Here is a 25,467-nt window from a genome sequence, read left to right on the forward strand (position 1 = left end):
TGCGTGCAGGAATTTAAACGTTTCTCAAAGCTAAATATTAAGTCACCATTAGTGAGCCTGCTCTGCATGCCTGGACAAACGAGAACGTATGAGAGGGAGGAATGAGGAAACGTATATGCTGCGTGTATATTTCTGTGCACATATTTATACGAATACTTTTGTGCTGCAGTCACTGTATAATTAGCTAAATTAACTGCCTAAAATATGTTTGTAGTCATATCTGCGTGTGCGTACACATATTTGGAAGACGCGTGTACGTATGGACGAGCGTGCAAACACACGCGTTCGAAGCAGGAGTCAAGGCTGTCAAGTGTGTCAGCGCTGAAAAGTGCAAGCGTAAGTGTATCACTGGGCATATACGTCTGTGTCTGAGAGCCTGCATCAGTCTCAGTCTGACCCCCTGAGTGTACACTGAGCTCGAATCTCCTCAGTGAGTGTGTGTTTGTGCGCTGCCACTGCTGACAGACAGGTCACATTGGCAGAGCAGGTGGAGGCTGCAGCCATGCGATCCTCGCACCGGACTCAGGACAGACACGGCACAGGCCGGTGACCAAAGGGGGCCCGGTCTGGAGAGGCAGCCAGGCAGCTGGTCTGTGTGTCAATGTTTATGGAATATGCCTTTACGCCCGCTGTAAATCTTGGGCTTGTTCCGCCTTCCTCCATCCACAGTCTCCAGTTACAGCGGAGGGCAACGGTCACGTGGCTTCGTTCACCCTCTGCCCCAAAACTAAACCTCAAGTTTAATGGCTAAGATTGTGAAAACACACAAATATGCACAATTGGATTTGTACACATAGAGTGTAATTCAGGGATAGGACTGTGAACAGTGTGGCGTGGGGGGCTCCGGAGTAGAGCCATGCAAGATGAGGCTGCTATAAAAGCTATTAGTGGCTATTGTACATGGAATGTACACACTTTTGCAGACAGTGTTTAGTGACAGTCAATAGTCTATTAGTTCACTGACAGATAATCTGGTTGCAATTTCTCAAAATTAAATATTTCCTGTATTCTTCTTATATATATATATATATATAAATATATAAAATATCTTTGAATTTTAGACTCCTGGTTGGACAAAAGAAGCAATTTAAATACCACATTGTGCACAATTTTTGAACATTTGATTAGAGTACTTAAAAATTTAAATAACTGTTAATTATACAGAGAACAGCACAAACAGGCACTAATAAAAGGACACAGACAAACACACATGCTCAGTTGGAGTGAATCAGACAACTCCTGCTCTCAAAGGAGGTCTCTAACACTCCCCACACAGGCCCCCCGGACACACAGAGTTTGCTAGACTTTGCACCACCTCTTAAACACGGTCATTTTTCCCTTGGCACCACATCTCCATGTGAATTAACACACAGATCAGTCACGACACACGGCCTGGCACAAACCCGTCACATTTTCCCTTACATAGTGACGCTCGGGTCAGACCTCACAACGCTCCACAAACCGGCCAATCAAGTGACCCCACACGGGGAACGGACGAAACCCGAAGCTCGGGCGAAGCTCCATCAGAAATTTCGTCAGCCAATAAAAGTGATCAGATTTTGCGCGGAATGCAAAACACTGTTTCTTGCCGGTGCTCATGTGGGAGTCAGTCGCAGCCCTTGCAGTCAGCTCAGACATGCGTTCCCTCTTAATGCTTGAAAGCATTTGAATTTTGTTGCTAAGTCCTTACAGAAACAGCTTAGATTTTCCCTGCTGGGTGTACGGACTGACAGCCTGTCAGCCAGAAGTCTGCCTGTACAAAGTGCAACCGAGACATCAAAACATGATCATACAGTGGATAACTCTTGGTTTGAGCCATTGTTTCTACGGTACTCCCCAAAATAACTGCTGACATGTAGAAACACAGCAGTGTGCGTAAAGTCAGAGAGGGCAAAAACCACGAGCAGAAAGACGATCAGACAGGTTGTGAACAAGCCAACAGTTGAGTCAGACTGTCGAAACACTTTTATTCTGACTGTAGTTGTAAATAACTTTACTTGACATTGATCCTCCATACCTGACAGAACTGTTCAGGTGAGCTTCACCACCGGCCCCCAAGAGCAGCACAAGACTAGTGACAAAGCTTTTGAATGGTGGGATGCACATCTGGAAATCCCTGCAGCCAAACAGGCTGTGCTGAAGAGCAGCGTGCAGTATCATTGTGCCACTATGTGGAATCAGCTGGACCAACAACTTCTAATGATCCTTTGTTCATGTCCTCGCCAACAAAGGCAGAGTTGTCTGCTCTGACGCCGCTATGAAAAGGACAGCGTCATTCCTATCTGCCTTACAGAACTGTTAAAATCATGGTTGAATGATAATATCTGCCGCAATTTCCTGAACAAAAGATGAAGACATTGATGAGTTCGTGAAGCAGCATGGGATTGTGGGAGCTGTTGTCTTCATCGTCAGATAAGATGAAAATCTATGTGGCATGACTCTGGCAGAAATCATATTCATGAGGGAGGTCGTATATTCAAGTTTATGTCACGTTCACTGACTTCTGTCCTCACTCAGGCGTATCATCTGGTGTATCACCAAAGTTGAAGCAACAGGCGACAACAGGCCGTATGGACTATTTCATATGTTAATATGTAATGAAGGCAACGTGGAAGTGCCAAAAACTGCAGTTCTTCAAATGGCCACTTGAGGCTGGCTCCAAAAGTGAGTCAATCCCATAGACCCCCATATTAAAGCCTTATATAAAAAATAAACATGTTCACAGCCTGGTATAAAAACGGTTTGGCTCTCTATAACTAATTTCCTCGTATAGAGGGTCAATTTTATACAACTCACTCCTTCAAATGATATTAAATCTTAAAGTTTGGCATAATTATGGGCATGGCTGCTTTGAGTGAGAGCTAACCGCTAAGTTTCAGCAACCAGGCATCATTCAGCCTGCCTCAACTCCACCCATGCTCCACCTCTTTGCTCATTTTTGGATCAGCCAGAAGTTAGACAGAGTCCGACACTGCCAAGATGGCAACTGCCGGAGCCACTGACACTCAACTTCACAATGGCTCTTCAGAAATCTATGGGTGACGTCACGGAGATAACGTCCACATTTTATACATCCTTATGACATGTAAGGAGGACTCGATGCAAGAGTCGATGTTTATCCTGAGGGGGTTTTCCTGGTTAAATGAAGCAAACTAACCTCAACTTAACATCTGTAAAAAATGGATTTTCACCCAATTCCACGACAACAAGTGTTAAAAATGTTCAGATTATACAACAGAGTGATGTAATCCATGAATGAATCAGTGTTGATTTGAAGAGCAAAAGAGAAGAAAGTGGTCGATGTGAGTCCTTGTAAAGTTCCCGGTCCCTGAAACACACGCACACACGCACACACACACACACACACACACACTACCCAGCTGTAGAACAGCCTTTGTGTGAAGCTTTTGTGAACTAAAACCCTCTCTCAAATGCCGTCTACTCCAGTTTATACACCCAGTCGCACACATAGACATAAACTCACACACACACACACACACACACACACACACACACACACACACAGTTCAGTCCCAGTCACGGCATTCATTCTGTCTCAATCTTATTTTCCTTTCAGAGCTGTAGCTCCTCAACCGTTTAGTGTTTATCGGGAGGTGCACTCGCCGGCCGATTGTTTGAGCCCCTAAATGCATATTTCTTTAATTCCCCAGGGATTAAGAAAGTGTTCCACATTTCCTCGCAATCAAACTCTTGAAAAGACGAACAGAGCGCTTTGTCAAAGTCCTCACAGTACTTGACCTCAAATGAACATTAAGTTGCCCGTATCGAGTTCCTCACATTACAACAGCAAGTTCTTCCAGTTCCCAGCAATTTATCTTCAGGAAACTTCAGTGTACAGTAAGATGTACACTGTGCATCCAATCCAACAGGGATTTTCAAAGCAGCAGACACAGATGCGTGAGCATGTCTCCACAGATGAATAAAAACATTTCATGAATTCAGAAAAACAGGCCATCTTTTCACTTTGGTAGCCAGACACTTTTCAGACTCTGGTACGGATTTGTAAGCCTTTCATGGCCCCAAGTTGTTGTCAAACTTGATCAACCTGAAAACCACAGTGATTCAAGTCAAGTGTGAGCATGAAAGACACTTAAATAAGTTCTTCTATGGAAATACTGACATGCATGTCTGGCATTATGAATACGTTTCTTCTCTGTTTGTCACATTAAAACGAAAAAGGTTTTTTGTCAGAGCGAAGGACAAACTGCTTTATCATGATGGTGTCCCCATTCAAAATTAACCATGTATACATTGCAAACACTGAACAGCTTCATCAATGGACTGTCACAGACTTTGCTTCATGCACTCATATCAGATGCTCTGCCACTCCTAGTGTGAGTGCCTGGGGAAGGGCCTCATCAAAAATACCCTCCAACACACCCATGAGATCAGAGAGGGGACTCAGTCACACAGCGATGAGATCATGATATCCAACGGGAGTAGCACAGGGAACTTGTGCCAGCAAAGGCTGCAGGGAAGTCAGTAGGAACATTATACCATCACCCACTGGTCCGCAGTTTGATGTTGTTTATCACACTGCCTGCAGTCACAGACTGGTCTGGGGGAAATCTGATTCTACGAAAATGTCTGAAGGGCATGAAAAGTGACTGACCGCAGCAGCAGCAAAGTCCACGGGTTCAAGGGATGCTGCCAGGTTGTGCAACTTAGAAAACACATTTTATGAGTTTAGAAGGAATATTTCTGTTGCTGGTAAATGTTAAGTTTCCAGTCTGTGCTTCAGATTGTGTGATATTTTTAGTTTTCACACAGCCAGCACAGTTTTCTTTGATCCGGCTCAAAAGTGAATGTCAAACACTCTCTGTTCAAGTGTCCCAAAGCTCACCTTTAATTCTGTATTTCTGTTTTCAACCTGCAATAACTGATTTTTGTGGCCACCTGGTGGCAGCAAAAACAAGGTGTGAACATGCCAAACAATAGCTTATTTACACATCCAGCAGTTAAAGAAACATCATTCATTCGAATGACGTTCACCAGTTAGTCGCTAACTTTCTGCTGTTGGGACGAAGCAGGTTTTCAGAGCTTTTCTGCAGTTGAAAATGATGCTGTGAGAGTGAACCCTAACAGTAAAGTTGATGGCCAATCACAAGCAGTCACTTTCCCTTTGTTTTTTCGTACTTTGTTATTATATCATTATATCTATTAGGGCCACTTTAAAGTTAGCTTATGTAACCTTTGCTGAACTGTGGCTGCAAGCGGTAATTACAAGAAAATGGCGCGTTGAATTCCCTTCATTTCCCAAGATTCTCGTGGGTCAGCCCTTTTAACAAGGCCGTAACTATGCAATGTGGCTGAGAGTGGGTGTATTCTGAGAACTTAATACGGTAAAGCAGGGTCAGCCTTGCTTACAATTTGTCCTTGTAGCCAAATGCAGGAAGGAAAAAAGCATTTTTCCCATAGACCACCATTTAAAAAAGACACTACTTTGCAAGTAGCACTAAAATGTTCTCAGAGTCTAAAAAAACGCTGAAATGCCTATCAAAAACCTGCTGTAACAGTAGCACAAGTAGCTAACATTTAAGGTCAGAAAACTGACAGTAATATAAATATTTAAAGTGCAACAAGTAATGTCGGCATTATACTTCTGGCCTGGCACGTCAGCACAAAAAACATACAAAAGTTTGGATTTCTGGAGCCATGATGATCCAAAACGGCCTACAAACACTGTTTCACCAGCTTTCCCTCCGGCTCTCCTCTCCTCCTCCTCCTCCTCCTCAGGCCCGGTGGTAGAGGTCAGGAGGAGGTGGATGGGGTCAGTGAAGACAGCCCATACAGTCCCATCCAAAGTCAACCTCTGGGCCTGGCTGGTTGTAAATCTGCCCTTCCCCACTGGGGCTGCGGTCATCACTGGCCTGCTCTGATCTCTCTCCCTCTTCTCCTCAGCGTCTGTCTCAGGCCAGAGCATTCCTGACATTCCTACACGCTGACTGGTCCACACCAGGTCGTCCATCTGCTGCTCCGACATCACCCAACAGGTCCAAGTCATGTTTGCGTGTGTACAACAACACCCCTATAGACAGGAACTAATTACTCCCTGTGATATGGTTGTCCAAAGGAACTGCTTATCACCTCACGATTAAAAAATTAGGCCTTAAAGTCTGTTAATTATCTTCCAAATTCAAAATCAATTAACACCTTGTACGATTCAGCCATCTCTGCAGAACAACGCTGTTCCTTGTGTGAGCCTCCGTGTTTACACAGTTTAATCTAGAGTAATTATAACGTACATTTGTTCCGTGTGTGCATGTGTACATTTGTTCCCGCATGTCTAACTGTATACAAACTGCCATCCTCTCTGCAGACACATCTGCCAGCCATACGTTTCCCCTCAGCAGCACATATGCCCCGCTGTGTCTGCTCAGGAAAACAAAGGTCACATTTAGGCTGCAGGAATGTCTTGGCTGGGTGTCATTTCCCTTCCGATAGAGCCTGGACGCAGCCTGCTGAGCTCTGAAAAGACCTCTATGAAGCCTCGAGAAAAGCAACAAGTCAAGTGCTACAACAGGATCGAGCCAGTGATGGAAAAGCCCAGCTGGTGCAGCATTAAGACAGATTACGAGACACTGACAGACGGAACCGAATCATTTACAAAGTGGTAACTGGACATACGTATTTTTTTGGTTTACTGAACAATAAATTGAACTGCAGTTTTTTTCATTCATTCCCTTCGCGTAGTGAATAAATGTGAATACAACAAAGTGGATAATAAGCGAGAAGTGGGGGAAAATGCTTAACTTCATCATGAAGGGACATGTGGAGACGTGACATGACACAAGCAGTGGTTTGAGAGGTTGGCAGACTTCCAACACCAGCGAACTGTTTATAATTACACACTCTTATTTTCAATTTTCATTTATTGTTTCTCCTTTCAAAGCCTCTCCAACATTAAGCTAGCTCTAAACTTCTGTTTCTGTGTTAGAAACAGACAACAGCGATTTCATAAAAGTTGGGCAAAATGTTAAATATTGTTTTTTGCTTTGTACTGTTTTCAGTTGAGTATATTTCAGAAAGGATTAGCAAATCATCACATTCTGTTTTATTTCTCTTTAATGTGTGCTATTGTAATATACTCTTTTAAAATTAGAGGAATTTAATCAACAAGTTACTGCCCACAAAGTCTTTTTTAAAAATCATGCAGACTCACAAATTCACAGCTAAAGAAGGAAAAACTGGCCTGCTTGGGTCTAACTATACAGTAGGTAAAATCGAGCTCAGTTCTTTTAGTCAGTGCACAGCTGAACATGCAAAAATGTGCAATCTGTCTCAAGGAAAACGATTCAGCATACTGATAAATAATAATGGGAGCATTTCTTTCATCCAGAAATCAACAACTGCTTTTAACGTAAATACAAAGTCTTCTAATTAGCAAGTAGAGGATCAGTAAAAATAAAGTGCGACTTCCCCTCCTCCTGTTCCCTTATTAACTCAATTTCTGTGAGCTGGTCTCTGATCATCTGGTAACCAGTTGCACTGACTGTCCCAGCCAAATCTGAAGTTTGGTCTTGATTTCTAACAAAGTATAGTATTTCTAGCAGGAGTAAATTTAACAGATGTCATGTTATATTAACACAACCTGCCACGAGTGTCTGTGCAGTTACAGAGATTTATGCACGTGGTAGTTTGCACCAGGCTCAACGTAAATTAATCGCACGGACACATCGACAGACGTCTGACCTGTTTGGATCCGTCTACCTTCCACCTTGCTGATCTGAGATGTCTAGATAAGGTGACAGTGAACGTGTCGCTGCTCACTGCGTCCTATTGGTTGTGCTGTGAGATATGGAGACGCACAGAAAGACAGTGACTGAGATGGAGGGCGCTGGGTTCATATTCAGCAGGGGGGTTTCCTCGAAAACCCTCCGGAGAGCATCAAATCCCACGAGAGCCTGAAGGTCTGTGTCAGGATTAAATGGTTGGAGGTTCGGGTTCATCCTCCCGCTCATATGACCCCCGTAACCAGGGAACCCCCCCCCCCCCAAAAAAAAACAGCACATCATGGAGGCTCCCGCGTCCCCCCTCAGTACAACACAAACTCTTAAAATATGTCCTTCTGAACATATCTCTGGGCTTATTTCTTTTTCTAATTTTTATTTATTTATTTTCTAGACAAGCTGCCAGAGCATCCAGCGTTAGGGGTTTATTTTTATTCATATTAATACGTTCTATTAAAAAATCCTTTTATTTAATTTCATCAAAAGAAGCCAAACTCAAGTATTGGTATTCAGGAAGACTAGCAACTTCTCTGTGAGAGCTAACAGGATCCAAACAAGGCATAAAATATTAAAAAGCATCCAAACACCTGCACATTTTCCAGGATAAAGTAATCTAACAATGGCCATCTCATCAAAGAATAAATAAATAAAACCAGACGAGATATTTAATGTAAGCTTACAGTACTTCAACAGCCATATGTTGTGCTAACTTCTGTTACTTCTAGTGGAGATTCCCAAGATTTCCCAAGTTTCTTAAAATACCAAACATGTCAGGTTGACTTTGGGGGACATGTTTATAAAAAGGATGCACAACAAAATTTCCATTTGATGGAGTGGCGACAGTGTCCATTAATCAGATAGTTATAGGTTTGATCCCCGGCTTCTGCAGTCTGCATGTTGACGTGTCCTTGGGTAAGTTACTGAACCCCAAACTGCTCCCAGTGCTGTGTCAGCGGTGTGTGAATGGCATGTGTTGTGAGCACTTTGAGGCTAAAAAAGTGCTATATAAATGCAGTCCATTTACCAATAAGCACCATGTTTTAAACACTTCCTGCTGTGTAAACATTATAGAAGCTAATGCAGAGCATACACTCAGGTACATCTAATTAAATTCTAATTCAACAATTCTGCAATAAATCCGACCTTCATGAAGGTTAAAATGTCTTTTTTCAGCTTTCTGATCACTCTGGAGAATCTCAAACAGTTTCAACGAAAGCTGAACATTAATAACCTTCATGAAGGAAGGATTTATTTCAGGACTGTTGTATCAGACTGCATTAATAAATAAACTGACAACTCAGTGTACATCCATATGAGAAAATCTTCCCGTCCCTATTCATCCCTTCCATATTGCAGCATTAGCTAAACATAATACAGACGTGCACGTCTTCAGGCAGGCAACTGCGGCATGGTTAACAAAAGGACGCCACGGGCCCCAGAGGCTTCTTCAAAGGTCAACAGATCAAGGTCACTGCTGAATCTCTCACTTTAGCGCCAAAGTTTGTACCCGGGTGAGGACTCGCTGTTCCCTGACCTTTACATCACATTCTTAATGAGAATGACTTGAGATGAAAACATATTTGCATCGCCTGACAAAAACCCACAAAGGCTCGCCATGTTGCACAAGCGAAACTTAGTACGAGCGTAATTCATCGTGCGGGTATTCTTTGTTCTGAACTGACAGAAAAATATGCGACTACTGAGGGAAACCGTTGACTTTATCCACTACACTAATGCAGCATCCCCCCTCCCCCCTCCACGGGAAGCAGGATCCATCAAAATGTGAGAAAAGTGGTCCTCTCACAGATGTCAGGAAATCAAGTGTGACGAAACCAAACAGCTGCATAAAACATGATGTGATGCAAGATTTAACGCTGCGGAATAAAAACGAGTGAAAACACGTCATAAAATAAAACAATTACATCTGCAAAAGCATAACCATAAATTAATGTGGCAGCTATATGACAGTAAATAAAGAGGGAAGATAATCATATTTCCAGTGCCACATTCCTCTAGCGAGAGCTGTCAGCACATTCGTTTCCACTGCACTACAAGTTTGGGACTGTTTTTCCATTATTGCAGCATGAGGCCTTCGGTCAGACCACAGGGCACGTCTCTTGCTGAGAGCCACACAAGGCAGGAAATGTTTTCCTTGGCAGATGCACGTCGAATTACTGCTGCAGCACATAACTGCCACAATATCCGTGACACCGTCCCTAATAAGCGCGCTAATAGGTCTGTTGAGTAATGGGCGCGAGGGCTAGAGCTATGTACAGCATTATGGGAAGAAAATGTAGTGAATGTACGCAGAATATGGGGTAAAAACATTCCATTCAATTTAGGAATTTACAATGGATGGAAGCACACATTCCCTCTGTTTCACTGCTCGGAGACTCAATATCATATTGTTTAGCAAAGAATGGCATTCATTCCTCAGAGGGGAATTCAACCTAAAATTCGGAGTATGTCGCTCTTGGCCAACAGACAGTTATTCTGCTAGTTTGTTTTGTCTATGTAGCCATATTTAGCCCATGCAGGAAGACTAAATAACATTTCTAAAACCAGCAAGTCATCACTTCACCATTTCATGTATGCCATTAAAGATATTCTTGGCTGATATTTGATTTGCTACCTGATTTAAGACCACCCATCAGCGCTTTAACAACATTAACAACACTAAAGACCTTCAAAGTGGCTTTGCATTGATTGTGGTCGCTTGAATGACTTGAGTTGTTGGCCACTTGTGACCTCAGGGATGGTGATAAAAGGGGAGGACAGGGGAGCTGCTGGGTGCTGGAAGGGAAGGGCTGGTTGGGCTGTTTAGGGGCAATGGGGGCACAGCGGGCCACGCACAGGCTCAGCCTTGCCTCATATCTCGAGTCATAAATCAGGATTTGCCGCAGGGCCGTCGGGCTGAACTCAGAGCAGCTGGAGGTGAACTGAAAGGCAGACGGACGGACTGACAGGAGGGAGAAGAAGGTGTTCGTAAAGGACAAAGAGAAACAGGGAGTCTGAGACAAAGAGATAAGAGGGAGGTAAATCACAGAAATAGCAGGGAGCAGAGGTGGTAAGCACAAAGACACAACTACCAGCCTTCTCCGAAATACACACACACACACACACACACACACACACCGAGGACAGGTGTGAGACAGTTCTGCTGAGCCCCGAGGCCATGCAAGACACCACTGCCCACCTTGGTGTTTATTTGTCCACCCGTCCTCCTCCCCCCCAGGCGCTCAAAGGGTAAACGTCTATTCTGGTTTAGGGTTACAGCCGAGCTGCCTTGAACCCCCGGGCTCCCGAGTGCACATGCCATTCCTGGCGGGCCAACGCGCTCCCTGGCGCGCATCACCTGCCCCTGACCCCCACAGGGAGGAAGGGGCACCTCAGTGCCTGCCTTGCCAAAAACCCCGCCATCACCACCTTTGCCCATCCAGCCCCCCCCCCCCATCATCCCCGTGACACAGAATGAGCCACCTGCCCCTCTCTCCTCTGCCCCCCTCCAACTATTATTACAGGCTTTATAAGGGTTTAAGTGTTGATCAGAAGATGGCCATGACCTCAATACGTGGCTAAGCTAGGCTAGGCAAAGCTAACAGTTAAAGGAGCTGTCTGGCACAGTGACAGAACAAGGCGATGACAGAGGCTGTCTGATGGCACCACTACATCTACTCCATCCGCCTATTTTCCACCAACCAGATCCATTATCAAACACTCAGGCAGGAGGGCATACTGTGGCCAAACCATCTGCTACCAGACATCTTTCAGCAAGATGCCGTGGAGGAATGTCACCTCAACTTCCTGACATTTGCTTGGCAATGATTTTACCTAAAGATTCACTGAGGAAAGACCTGCAGTAATGTAATTTTGCTGCTTCAAACCTCAAATCATTATTTAAAGTTGAGTGAAAATCATCTGAGTGCATGATCTGTGGCTTAATAGCATTAAAAACGTGATATTGGTTAAGCTACAGTTAGCAAACTCCTGGAAAACTCCTGCAAAACTTCTGATATTTACCTGAGGAAACAACATACAAAGTTAGCATCTGTGCTATTTAAACACAGGCAGTGTACCCTGGGTAGGAAGTGAGAATTATCCCCGCTCCTCTGAACCTGTTTGGGGTGAGTGATTTGGGGCTAATTTTGGTAACAGGAATGCTGTAAAGGTCTCTCCACTATCACTGCCAGAAATACAATGGGACAAAGGTCTAGCCCAAATGACCGGCTGTGTGTTAGTGATGTTTAATGCTTTATTTTTCAGTCATTTGTCATTGTTGTAGCTCCTGGATAGAAATGCAGCTTTCAGGTGGAGACATTTTTCTGAATGGATGAACAAACTGAAGTCTGCATGAGAGGCATACTGTGCATGTATGTGCAGAAGAATGAGTGTGTGCGCCTGTTTCTGACACATCATGCCATCAAACTGTACACTGTGGGACCAGGTGGAGCTGACAGCTGTGCAGGAAACAGGAGTGATGTGAAACATGAACACGAGTGGTGGTGAACACGAGCATGTGTGTTGGAGAAACTAAATGAAACAAATGTCTCTCTGTTTCAGCCCGACAATACTGCAGATGTGTTCGTATGAGGAGAGGTTCACAGCTCATAGCTTCCTTTCACTAAAGCACATTAAAATATACATTTCACCCCACGTCTCATTTACATGTCAGTGAAATCTTCAGTGCCAAACCTAATCACATTCCTCTCTACAGAGCCATATATCTACAGATTCAAAAGCAGCAGGAGAGGCTAGTTATTGTCATTCCTTCACTTTTCTCTTCAAAACAGCTTGTTTAGTTAACACGATCAATTTTTTGCAGCAAATGATGACACTGAGTTCAATATTTGCCTAATGTAATTATACAGCAAAATGTAAGTGCATTAAGGAAAACAACACGATAATGAGGTAAATACCAGAGGTCAGAAAACGACAGATTTGACAGACTCGTAGCTGATGAACTGCAGGCACCTTTGCTGCACTTAATTAACAAGCTCTTATACAGTATGGCTCGTCACATCACAAAGTGACTTTTGTCCGACACTAAGTGACTACTCGTAGGGCTAACCGGTCAGGCTGGTGCTCATCAGTCACAATAGCTCCTGGAGCTTCTATTTTCTCTCTTAACTTCCCTCCAGCATTTTGTTCACGATTGTACAATATTTCACTCAATAAAAAGTTCTTTGAAGAGGGAACATGAAGCTCTCCAAACTGGCAAACTTGATCAGTTCGCAAACACATTAGCTTAGCTTGGTGGCTAACGGGACAGTAAGCTTAGTTTAAGTTCACAAAGCTTGAACTCTATGTGGAACATTTACATGGATTCATTTCAGATCCTCTGATTGCACTGATTCCACAAAAAATACTACAACCATGTGCTCTGGATTTCATCACTGCACATCCTGCCTCCGTTGTCACAGAGATTCCTTCATCCTCGTTGTTTGGCAAGTCACAAATAAGTCAAGCTTTGTCTACGATGTCCTAACATGTCCCAATTAAGTCCTAAAATTTGTGAAAGTAAGTCATTATGCAACCTGCACCAAATTTAATGCCATTTTAAAACTTTTAAACAGTAAACTCACAGAAATAATAAATGCCTTTAAGGTTTATAATGTTTAAAAACATGCAGTTACAAACATTTGTAATTTCTTGGCTGAATATTTTGTTTTGCATGTTGTCATCTGTTTTTTCCTTGACTGCAGCTTATTGTTAACACCCAAATATGATATTCTGAGGTATCATCTGTTGTCTGTCTGCTGCTCTGCTAAATGCACCTTTGCCTCATGCAAAAGAATCAGCTGCTGTCAGATGGATTCAGATCTATTGTCAGCAAAATGAAGAGCTAAATACAGCATCTGACCTGCAGTCCCACATGGCAACTGTTTGCCATCATGACGTCATGCAGGCCAGGAAGGAACAGCAGGACGAAGTGATTGAATAAAAGTTGCATGCATAAAAAATAAATGGCTAATTTGTGTTTTTTCAGTATAAAACACTTAATGGACATGTTAAGGGACAATATTATAGACTGACTTCCTGACTATCCTCCTGCACATGAGCTGATCCTCAGGATTATCATCCCATTCAAGAAGAACGAATGCACACGGATAGTATGACCATAAAGGTGGGCGTACCGTACATCTTGCCCTCATCAGAGAGGATGATCTTCCTGCGGCCACAGGGTGGGTAGATGGCCAGGGCCTCCTGGAAGCTCTGCTCGATGTCCGGGCTCCACACACCCTCCGCATCATTCTCCAGGGGTTTGTCGAGGGCGTCCCCCAGCTCCTCGCTCCCACCCCTGGGGGAGGGAGCCGGCACCCACTCCGCAGACGTGGTGGGACGACGGAAAGGGGACCACAGAGCAGGGGGTGGAGGGTCTGGGCTGGGGGAGATGAGGCGAAGGGGAGGACGCCCCAAGGAGTGAGCCTGCCTGTATGAAATCCACAGACGTGACGATGATGGTCTGGATGTGGCCTGGCAGTACTGGGAAAGCAAGAAAAGGATGATGAAGTGAACATCAAGAGTTTTTCAAATCTAAATTTATCCAAGAAACATTTCCAAGGATTTCAAACACTGCTCAAACCGTAAAGATTTCTTCTATCTCTCTGACAAGAGTTACACTGTTTATTAATGCGCTACATAATTGAGTTTGAAAAGGAATAAAGTCAGCTGATATCATGTGGAAAAAATTTGTGGTTTTGAAACTTATTCAAGCAAACTTTACAAGATACAGGAAAAAGAAGAGACACACAACTTAAACAAGCATTTGGTTACTTGTCATTATCAATTAATCTCTCTTCTTTTTTTTTGATCAATCAATGAATTGTTTAAAATATAAATAAAAATGGCAGAAAATTACCAAGCCATAACCAAAGAAGATGTCTTCAGATTGCATGTTTTGTGCACCCAAAAGATAACAGTCAACAATGAAATACGCCAGAGAAGAACAGCAAACTCTCACATTGGAGGAGCTGAAACCCACAAAAACATTTGTTCATAAAATTTGTTTTTTCATAACAATTTTCGTAGAATCTTATGATTCACCCACAAAAAGTCAACTGTACAGGAGTAAGTTTTTCAGCCCTTCAGAGTTTCTTCAATGGTGTTTGACAGGGTCTCGAGCTCAGGGGGTCCAAACATTGCAGATCTAATCTATCACATTAAAATGAAAACTTTTTTTTTTTTTTTTTTTTTTTTACCATAAAGCTTGTAAAATAAATGTCAGAGAGCAGGTGACATTATTACATCTGTTAAGACAGTCATCTGAAGCACATGGCAGACTGAAGTACACGATCGCTGTCACCCCACAGCTGCTAATCCAGACTTGGAAAGAGCATTAAACAAGTTAGAGAAAACAAATGAAATGGCACCTTGTGTTGAGACAAGAGCAGGAGCGGGACGGGCCTCGAGTCAACAAATGAGGAGACGCATTAAAGTGGGATCACCGTCCTTAGACACACATGCCAGGGAGGATCACGCCAGGATATTAAGGCCAGGGGGCTTTTCAGGTTGCCCATTTCTTCATCAGCACCACAGCTGACTCCTTTATTTGACTTAAGATCCTCAGCTGAGAGTCTGATCAGTGTGTTTGTGCATCATTTTTGGGTGGGGGAGCATTACAATAAGCAGCTGACTAATTAAAATGATTAACTTCACATTCCATTGGCTCTTTAAAAAAAAAAAAAATGGCAGCATGGGGATGTTCAGCGTGCAAAATGTCTCCAAGCAGATTCATATCCTGTTTTCTCCGCACGCCGGTGTGTTTAGGATGTGTGCACAGTGCTTATACATTTGGGTGGAGTGCATGACACAGACATCGGCTCCACCTCTTCCTCTCGGCGGACGCTCAGGAGAAAAATGGAAACGGATGGTAAGACGCGTTGAAGAAAGAACTCACAAACACATGAGTCAACGCGAGCAGAGCTCTGTGTTCGTCATCGACCATTTTCCTGCCACCGTGAAACCGAGAGGCCTCCGTGTCCATTTAGGGCCACAAAAAGAAAATCAGTGACCGTTACGTCAGATATAATCCCAAACATGAGTGTGTGTGTTACGTGTGGAGGCAGCGCAGGGGGGTCTAAGGGTGAGTAAGACTCAAGCCAGTCCAGCTCCCCCCCTCGCCCTTCCTCTGAGCCCGCTGATGTTCCACAACACTTCCTGTAAAGTGTCCGGCCAGGCGGCCATTATCTCCATCTCTTTCTCTCACCCACACACACACACACACACACACACACACACACAGACACACACAAAGGTGTATAAACAGACGTAGACGTGGAAGCACAGAGTGATAAAATAAGCTCATGCCCACACAAACAAAACACCAACACACTAACAGACAGGCAGAAATACTTCGAGAGCAGACGGAACAAACTCCACAGTCTCCACAGACGTGCATGATATGTATGACTGATATGAGCGCTTGAAGGCCGATATCAGAGATGGTAGCATTAAGTACAAGTAGCAAGTAATTTTAAGTATTTATGGATTAAAGTCATCACCATCTCATATTTCCTGCCAGTGTTAGTGGGTAACAATCACAACACAACACACGAGCAAACTAATGTAGCACTGACACAGTTAACTGGTAAACACATTTATCAATCAACTAAATGGATCCGTCAATCATTTCAGTCCTTCATGGAGAAGATTTGTTGGTTCCACTTCTCTAAAAATGTGAGGACTCCTGCTTTTCTGTTTCCCATCATATCCATCAGAAGGTTACTTGAACAAAATAAGCGTTGTGAAAACATCACCTTGGACTGAATTTGTGATACTTTATACCATGAATGATAAATTAAAAAGATTCAATCATGGAAATGTTTTTTTAGCTGTGGCCCCAAAGTAGAGGAGCTGATTACTGGTCTCACTGTTCAATAAAGTGGGAATATTTAAAGCTTAAAATTATTGATTGATTAGTTGATGAACAGAAAAATAAATCAGAAACTGTTCTGATTGATTGTTATTTTTTGTAATTCTGAGCAAAAATACTGCTGAATTCCGAGTCTTGGCTGGATTCCTTTGGTTTATTAAATTGAATATCTTTGGGGTTTTGGACCATCTGTTAGACAAAAACATTTGAAAACTTCACCAAAGTGAAAAATGACAAACAAAAGTTGGACTCTAAGATTGTGAAGGACACTTCTCTGTATTCTCAGACATTTTATAGCCAACATGACCGATCAGTTAATTAAAAAAAATGATTGACAGGTTAATCAATAATGAGAATAACTGAGTAGCAGCCCTGGAAATACTCTCTATTGACTGCTGCACAATATGAAAACAGCAGTCGAACCTTTGACAGTTCAGATTTTGTTTTAGGGTCACACAGAGTTCAGACACACTAAAGTGAGTGCGACATTGTTCACAATCAACTAGTTAACAGGTCGTCTCTTGAGAGGCTGTGAAGCTTTTATTAACTGACTGCATTTGCAGCTTATGTTTAAAAAACAAATATATGCATACATTCAGCCTGGTAGAACGACACCTGCTGTGATGTTACTGCATATTTTTTACAGTTTTAGTGCAGATCTCGGACATCTGCCATGAAGAGAACCAACACAAATGACTGAAAACATGAAAAATCAAATTAGAGAAGCAGATCATTTAAATCAACTCGACTAAATTCAATAGACAACGTGTAACAGGTTTCCTTCTGTGAACACAACTTCTCTGAATTACACTACGCCCCTAAAAACTCAAATTAGTTCACAATCTTTCTGGTGCACAATCCAGTAATCTTCCCTAATCTTGATCACGAGCCGACCAGCGACGCGACAGTGAGCCAATGGCTTCATTACAAATCTAAACTTTCTGAAATAAATCGCAAAACATGACTCAAATTTGACATTTCCACCGTTTTTGTAACTGATTTTAAAGTGACTGCAGCTCCAGCTCAGGGCCGCTGTAGGTCACTGTGAGATCCGTGGAGGCCATAAACCATTAGTGTGCTGCTCTGTGCCTCAGTCAAAGTGTCCAGGAGGTTAATTAACCTAAGCCAGGCCTTAAAACAACCCCCCTCCACCTACTCCCCCATCACCTCTCTCTCCCTCCCTCACCCATCCAGCCCAGTCCCTCATCCATCCATCCCCAGCGAGGCCCCTCTTCCCTGGATCAGCTCAACAGGATAATCCCCCAGCTGGTGCTGCGGTCAGGGGGCCACGTAACCCCCCCAACTGCCCTCCACCCCTTAACACGTCTGCATGCATAAACACACACACACACACACACACACACACACACATACACACACACACACACACACTGACCAGCTGAGACAAACACACTCATGGCATCAAATCATGAGGGGAAAATGAACAAAGAGGGGCCCACACATATCACTCATGAGCCACAGATGCTTAAACGCAGAATATGCAAGGCTGAAAGACACACACACACACGCACACACACACACACACACACACGCACACGCACACGCACACATACACACATACACACACACTGCAGCGGTCAAACAATAAAGCCCTCCCTGCAATACACACACACACACATACACACTAAACCAGAGGCAAACACCACAAGAAGCTGCAGGTGGCTGAGCTGCTGTTCACCTTTGCCCTGCATCGCACCGTGCCAGCCAGGTGGGCAGGTAGCTAGGCGACAAGTGGCACTGAGGCCTGAACTCATGACTCCGCGTGAGGGTACCGTATATTTTCTGATAATTTTAGCCAGGCTAACAGCATAGTTCTACAGATGGCCATGTCAGTCTGTCTGTCCAGCACTTTGGTCCAGACTAAAATATATGAACAGCTACTGAACAGACATTCTTGGTCCTCAGAGGATGGACTCTACAGACTGCGGTGATGCCCTGACTTTTCCTTTAGTGTCAAAACAGGTTGATTTGAGTTTTTGATTGGATTGAAACATCAAAAACTATTGAACAGATTTTCATGAAATCAGATAAATTCATGTCGCTGCCCAGGATGAAAACTGTAATAATTTCAGTGATCCTGCAAAACTTTTGACATTCCCACAAGCCTCAGTTGTACTTTGTATTAAATGCTGATTAGTAAACATAAACATGCTAACATGCTTAACTAATTTGTTGACAAAAGTGAACATTATGTCTGCTGAGCATCTGCGTGTTAGCGTTTCTGCTGCACAACAGTGCCTCACTGTAGCCTCACAGAGCTGCTAGCCTGGCTGTAAACTCTGTGTTTTTTGGTACTTAACAAGACAATTGTTGTATCTAAGTGGGACCAAATTCCAAAAGGTGGCAACTGTGATTATCAGCAATCAATAGGAAGAACTGCAAAGGTCAGAGTGTGCAGTAGAACAGGTCGATAGTTAAGAGGAATACTGAAATTTAAGGTTGAACAAACCTTAATTATTTGTGTAGATTTGTGTTTGCCTGCAGTGCTCGAAAACTCCAGAATACTACAGTACTTGCTGCGAATTATGCATTGTATGTAGTATGTATGTCTGTCTGAGAATGTTTCTGTTTGGGCAAGTGTGTGTGTGTGTGTGTGTGTGTGTGTGTGTGTGTGTGTGTACTCAACTGGTCACAATCTCCACTAATCAGGCCGGGAATGTAAAAGCAGGAAACAGTCTGAAACTAAGGCAGCAGTATGGGATCAGGCTATGCGATGGAAAGTCGCAGTGAGAGCTGGTGGAGACAAACGGGTTTGTTTTGTTGGGTTTTTGCTGAGAGCACATGTTCTCTGGCACCGAGTCCCACTGGGCTGCACCAGTGGGAGTCTCCAGGCTCTGTACACACACACACGGACACACGCACACACACCAGTCTTTTGCAGAGACTCATGTTCATTTGAACATGCAAAGAGCAAACAACTCCTTCAAAACACACGCGCACATAATGATATGAAAAGTCGAAGTATTACACACACACAAACACTACAGCATGACTGTGGGGATGCAACCAATGATTGTTGTCATTATTGATTAATCTGCCAATTATTGTCTCATTTAATCAGTTGGTCTGTAAAACGTTAAACACAGTAAATAATCACCATCACACTTTACTTTAAGCCCAATGCGACAGATGCAAATTGCTTGTTTTTTTTTTCCAACCAACAGTCCAAAACTCAAAGATATTCAACCTCTAATCACATACGACAAAGAAAAGCAGCAAATAATCAGGGATTCAGTAGCTGGAACTTGAGAAACTGACAATTTAGCAAAGATTACTCAAACTCAATTAATTATTGAAAAAAAGAATTTTCTGTCGGTTGATTTGTCCATTAATCATTTCACCTCTACATTAATTATATGTGATAGAGGTGGATTTCAATATTGGAGCATTAAAAAATAAAGCCAACCTGATTTTTTTTTATTTTTGTCTTTAACAAAAGCTCTCAAACATTTTTCACTATTTTCTGACATTTTATAAACTACACGACTAATCAATTAATCAAGAAAATAAGTGTCATATTAAAGGATCAAGGTGTAGGATTTTGGGGGATCTACTGGCAGAATAAATAAATCTAATATTCACAGGTGTGTTTTCATTAATGTGTAATCACCTGAAAATATGAATCAATGTGTTTTTGCTAGCTTTTGCTAGCGGGTCCTCCTCCACGGATTCCACCATGTTTCTACAGTAGCCCAGAAGGGACAAACCGAACACTGTCTCCAGAGATGTCCTTTCATGTTTCTACGGCCCCTGAAGGCAGCGGGGGAGGAGGAGGTGAGTGTTAATCTGTTGGCTGCAGTCTGCAACCTCACCACTAGATGCCACTAAATGCTCAAACTGGTGCTTTAATCAATAATGACAATAACCACCAGTTGCTGCATTAATCCAGCTGGTGAACATAGTGAGCTGCTAAAGAGCCAGATATTTCTCTCTGGAGTTGGTGGCGACCTAAACAGAACTAAAAGGAAGAGTGAAGATTAGTTTCATCCGGTGGGCAGAAACACAACTTCAAACACATGCTAGTTTTACTCTGTTCCTGCTGGATCCTCAAACAGGCGTTAACAAGTTTGACATATCAACTTTATAAGGTGATAATATGTCAAGCTGAAATGTGAATATTTTTTGTCACTGTTACACAAAGCCCACAGCTCCAGCTCCTTATCTAACGGCATCCAGAGTGGACAGAGGGTCTATCAGATCAGCCCCAGATAATCCAACAGAAAGATCCATCAGACTGGCTGGAATCAATGGACAGCACAGTCACACACACACACTGACAGAGCTGTGGGTGCACAGCGCTGTTGGTAGAAAAGGAGGGGAGGGAGGGGAGGGGAGGGGAGGGGAGGGAGGGGAGGGGAGGGGAGGGGAGGGAGGGGAGGCAGAAACTCTTTGTTCTACAAGGCTCATATCTGAGGCATTATTCCGTTTCTCTCGTGCGAGCGGAGGAGGAATGATCGCTATGTGGGATGAGCGCAGCAAAAAAAAAAAAAACTCCTCCGCTGTGGAGAGGACCTGTCTCAGGGCAACTCGACACACAAACACACACACGAGGTTGAAACACAAATTTTCCTGCTTGCTCACACACCTTTTCATACTTTTTTTTTTTTTTAACTCCCTTGTTACTTGTTCCACTCATTCACCCACACAAACACATACACATCCACCTCCAGGCCCAGTCACATCCACCCACACATCAACCCCCACATGCACACACACACACACACACACACACACACAAATGCTACTGCAGTGCAAACAATACAAGTTCACATTACAATATAATTCATCTGTCTGAGACAATCGTGAACCCAAAGCCTTGAAAACAAAAGGGTCAAGGCCTGGAAAAAACCCAAACTCCTCTGGCTGTCAGACACTTCAGAGGAGGCTTTGACAGGTGTGTTTTTTACCCCCCCGACACGCTGTCACCCTGCTCCATTCCACCTGTTGCCCCTCTGGAAAACACACTCCTCTCAGCTGCCCTGCAGGACACCATCACACACACACACACACACACACACACAAGCCTGGCAAGCCCTGTGTTAGACATCTCGAACCCTGACTGACAACATTCACTCGCACGCCGACTTTTCAGCTCTGCAGTGCGGAGAGGATCTGTTGACATGTCGCACAATATATATAATAATCGAACACCATATTTCAGAAGCACATTTGGTAAAGTTGAGTTGAATCTGTCACGAGATCTAAAAGTATACTGTGAATAAAAAAGTGAAGAGTGGATTGATGAAAACATTTTAGCAAAAAAGGGTGAAATTCACTGGTTTCAGCTTCTCTAATTTGCTGGTTTTCTTTGTCTTTGATAATAAATTGAATATTTGGATTGGTCACCCATTAATTCATAAAATAAAGATCACATCAATTGATGAAAGTTTCTGTTCTCCAACACATCTGAGCTGCCTTCTCAGTGGACATTATGAAATACACTTACTGAAATGTTGCTCACTGTAAAGCAATCTTTACAAGACGCTTATTCAAGTGTTCATCAGCAGGGTAGAGCTAATTTACACATTTTTCTTACAGCTAAGGGGTTTCTAATATCCTAACCCTGCTTTTGGAGACACCTGCATGAAGTACATTCACAGACTCAGACTCCCCTGACATCCCATATCATCTGTTCTGTCTCGTTTCCAGTGGTGGAAGGAGTATTCAGAGCTTTAGAAGCAGAAACACAAGGTAAAAATACTCTGCTATTGGAAAAATCCTGCACTCTGAGTCATATTTATGTGAAAGCGCAGATTCATTATCAGCAAGATCAACTTAAAGCATCAAAAACAAATTAGAAAGCAGCAAAATGACTCAACTCTGTTATATAGGTATTTATTATAGTAATGGATTATCGCTGACGATGCAAAGCACTGTAAACAGAATTTTGATAAAGTCGCTGGTGGAGGTCAAGTTCATCGAACTAGTTAACAATCATCATGTTTTCTGAGATGATTATGTTTAGATCTACAAAGTAACTTGTAAATGCAGCTGTAAAACAAATGTAGTGCAGTAAAAAGTACAATATTTCCCTCTGAAACAAAACCTCTTGCAGCGTCTTTATTTTATTTGGTCTGCAGTTGGATGCACTTATCGTACGTCACTCTGAATAAACACAATGTGCAGTGTAGCAGCAGATGATTACATTCAGAACAGTTTAACAGCAGCGTAACGTGCATTATTTTAAAAAACTGCATGACAAAAGCACATGATACCATCCATGTTCAACAAAAACAAACAGTATGTACTCAGTACTATGTGACATCCAGGGGTGGAAAGTAAGTGCGTTTACTTAAGGAGACAGTTCTGACGTACCCGTACGTTCAGATTTAGAAATTAAATCATGATAAATTTTACACAATATGATGCACTGAACTGCAGCGTTGATGGTTAACATTTGTTCCACTTCAGTCGACTACAATATCAAAATAACCTTACACCTTACACACATAAATAAAACTAATAATCAATACATACATGATACTATTATGTTTAAGAAGGGGCCATTCTGCAGATACATACAGTATGTGCTAAGCGGTGGAAAGTACACTTAAGTACTGATGAAGTTTTCTTCCTTTCTACCTTCTTCATATTTCCATCTCACTATATTTCAGAGGGAAATTTACTTTTCACTGCACTTTTTGACAGTTTAAACATTTTAAAAACACATGATTAGAGAAGCAGGGATCAGCTCAAACTCAGTTAGCTACAACAATAAAAGGCTGCTTAGCCATCAAAGAAGGATCAAACAGCAGCCTAATATGATAACATCACTGACACAGACCGGTCGCCTGCATATTGAATACTTTTACAATTTAAGTACACTTTACTGATATTATTTCACTTTCAATGCCTTGAACTTGTGATGAGTACTCTTACACTGTGGTATTTCTACTTTTACGTAAGGATCTGGATACTTTCAGTACTTGACTTGGATGAAAGCAGAACATCAACACACTGTTTTCACATTCTGCCCTTTTTTACTTTTTCTTAAGTAAAATGATGTGAACACCTGTTCCAATACTCATGATATCGTGTCATTAAAATCCAGGTGTTTAAAATTGTCTAAAAAGGCAATTAAACCATGTCACAGACCGAGAAACACACAGGCAGCAGCAGCAGTCACACCTCCAGTCCGCTCACACTTGTTGATAGAAGAGGAAAACTCCCCTGAATTAAACATGCAAGTTAATAAATACACCGTTTGAATTATCTCAGTTTCCCGGTGGAAAACTTCACCCAGACAGGCGCTAATGTTTGACCGCACCGCTGTGACGTTAGTCCGGAAAAAAAAAAAAAAAAAAAAAAAAAACCAGCAGAAAAAGTTCCGGCTCCAGCGCAGGAAGCGCAGCGGCGCGCGCTCTCCAGCGCTGGAATTAAAGGGAAAAATGCCGGAATTCGAGCGCAGAAATGCCAAATATTTGAGGAATGTTATCTCCGACAGTGAGTGAGATTGATTCAGAGACAGAAAGCGATGAGAAACACTGAGTTCACATCCACAATATTCAGCAAAGTTGACGCTCCGGCAGAAGACGCGGCGAAAGGCTTGACGTGAGAGCGGCACTTTGAGAGAAAATGATTAAACAGTTGGAGCTTACCTGCTGAGGCTCTGTCTGTCCGCCACTCAGGTGGAGCAGGATTAGATTTTTTTTTAATATATAAAATAAACAGTGACTGAGGGTTTTTTCTATTTTTTTCCTTTGTTTTCTGCTGCCTCGTCTCCTTCCTGAAGCCGTTTGTTTGAAGCGAGAGGAGGGCAGGAATTTCAGGAATTAGCCGTGGTATGACATGAAGCCTGGAAAAAGCCAGAGAAAAAGACCAAGGGAGAGAGGGAGGGGAGGGAGGGGAGGGGAGGGAGTGAGGGAGGCAGGTCTGACCGGTCAACACGCAATGACGAAGGGGAGGAGAGGAGGAGGAGGAGGAGGAGGAGGAGGAGGGCTCCAGAAAGGAAAGGAAAGCAAAAGGAAAGGGTGGTGAGTCCAAAGGAAATATCATCAGAATAAAAAAATACTGGAGCAGGCTGAGGAAACTGTCAGTGCCTTCAGGAGGAGCAACAAACACATGACAGCACTCCTGTGTATGACTTACGATGGGTGTGCACAGCAGCGTGCGTGTGTGTGTGTGTGTGTGTGTGTGTGTGGCAATGCTGTTAAACTGTGTCCACACTCAGACTTTTTTAGGCTTTTTTTTTTACTTGTGGGAATGAAGTTTATTCAACTTTATCTTAGTTTAAAATGAACAACGATCCAACTTTGTCCCAGATGAGAACTTAATAAGGAAACTGATGTGAATGATTTTGGAAGAGAGGTCAACTTTTTGCTTATTATTGAAAATCAATATTGGATTAAGGCTTTGTTGCTTAATGAGCAATAAGAGGAGTTCATATTTTATCTGATTTTCTTTGACTGTACGCTTTAACCCCCAGCAGATAATGTTTAACACTGGAATTAAGTGCGTTACACTTATTTTTCTGCAGGCTTCGTGTCATAACACTAATTCCTTTATCCCACCGGCCACATGTTATTTATACATGATAGAAGAATTTAAAGACTCTTCGACCCTCTTGAAGTACATCCCTGCTGCCTCTTGTCATGTGTTTTAGTAGTTGAGGAGAATATATTTATATAGTTGAAGTTTTATTTTATGTATCTTAAGCTAAATCTAAGTTAAACTAAATCCTTGGGTTTTGGTGGGAATGCCCTCTGTCACAGTCTTTTCCTGTCCCAGTTTTCACTTCACATGAGACAAAAGCAGTCATACTGTTGGACTTGGGCATGTTGTGCAAGTCATTAAAGGCGTGGAGGCCTGATTGTCTGAGATGTG

At 42.8% G+C, this 25,467-nt stretch overlaps 1 protein-coding gene across 2 annotated transcripts in view; it reads right to left on the bottom strand.

Moving 5' to 3' along the window:
- tead4 (TEA domain transcription factor 4) overlaps window positions 1–24,403 on the bottom strand; it is a 39,470-nt gene extending 15,067 nt beyond the window's left edge. For both annotated transcript variants that reach the window (XM_076733157.1, XM_076733156.1), the window contains exons 1-2: window positions 24,243–24,403; window positions 13,886–14,234 (exon numbers count right to left, since the gene is read on the bottom strand). In XM_076733157.1, coding sequence (XP_076589272.1) covers window positions 13,886–13,892 — 7 coding nt within the window. In that variant the 5' untranslated portion in view covers window positions 13,893–14,234; window positions 24,243–24,403. The remainder of the gene's footprint in view (window positions 1–13,885; window positions 14,235–24,242) is intronic.
- Between the last annotated feature and the right edge of the window lie 1,064 nt (window positions 24,404–25,467).

The sequence above is a fragment of the Chaetodon auriga genome, chromosome 6 (assembly GCF_051107435.1).
Source record: "Chaetodon auriga isolate fChaAug3 chromosome 6, fChaAug3.hap1, whole genome shotgun sequence".
Classification (NCBI taxonomy): domain Eukaryota; kingdom Metazoa; phylum Chordata; class Actinopteri; order Chaetodontiformes; family Chaetodontidae; genus Chaetodon; species Chaetodon auriga.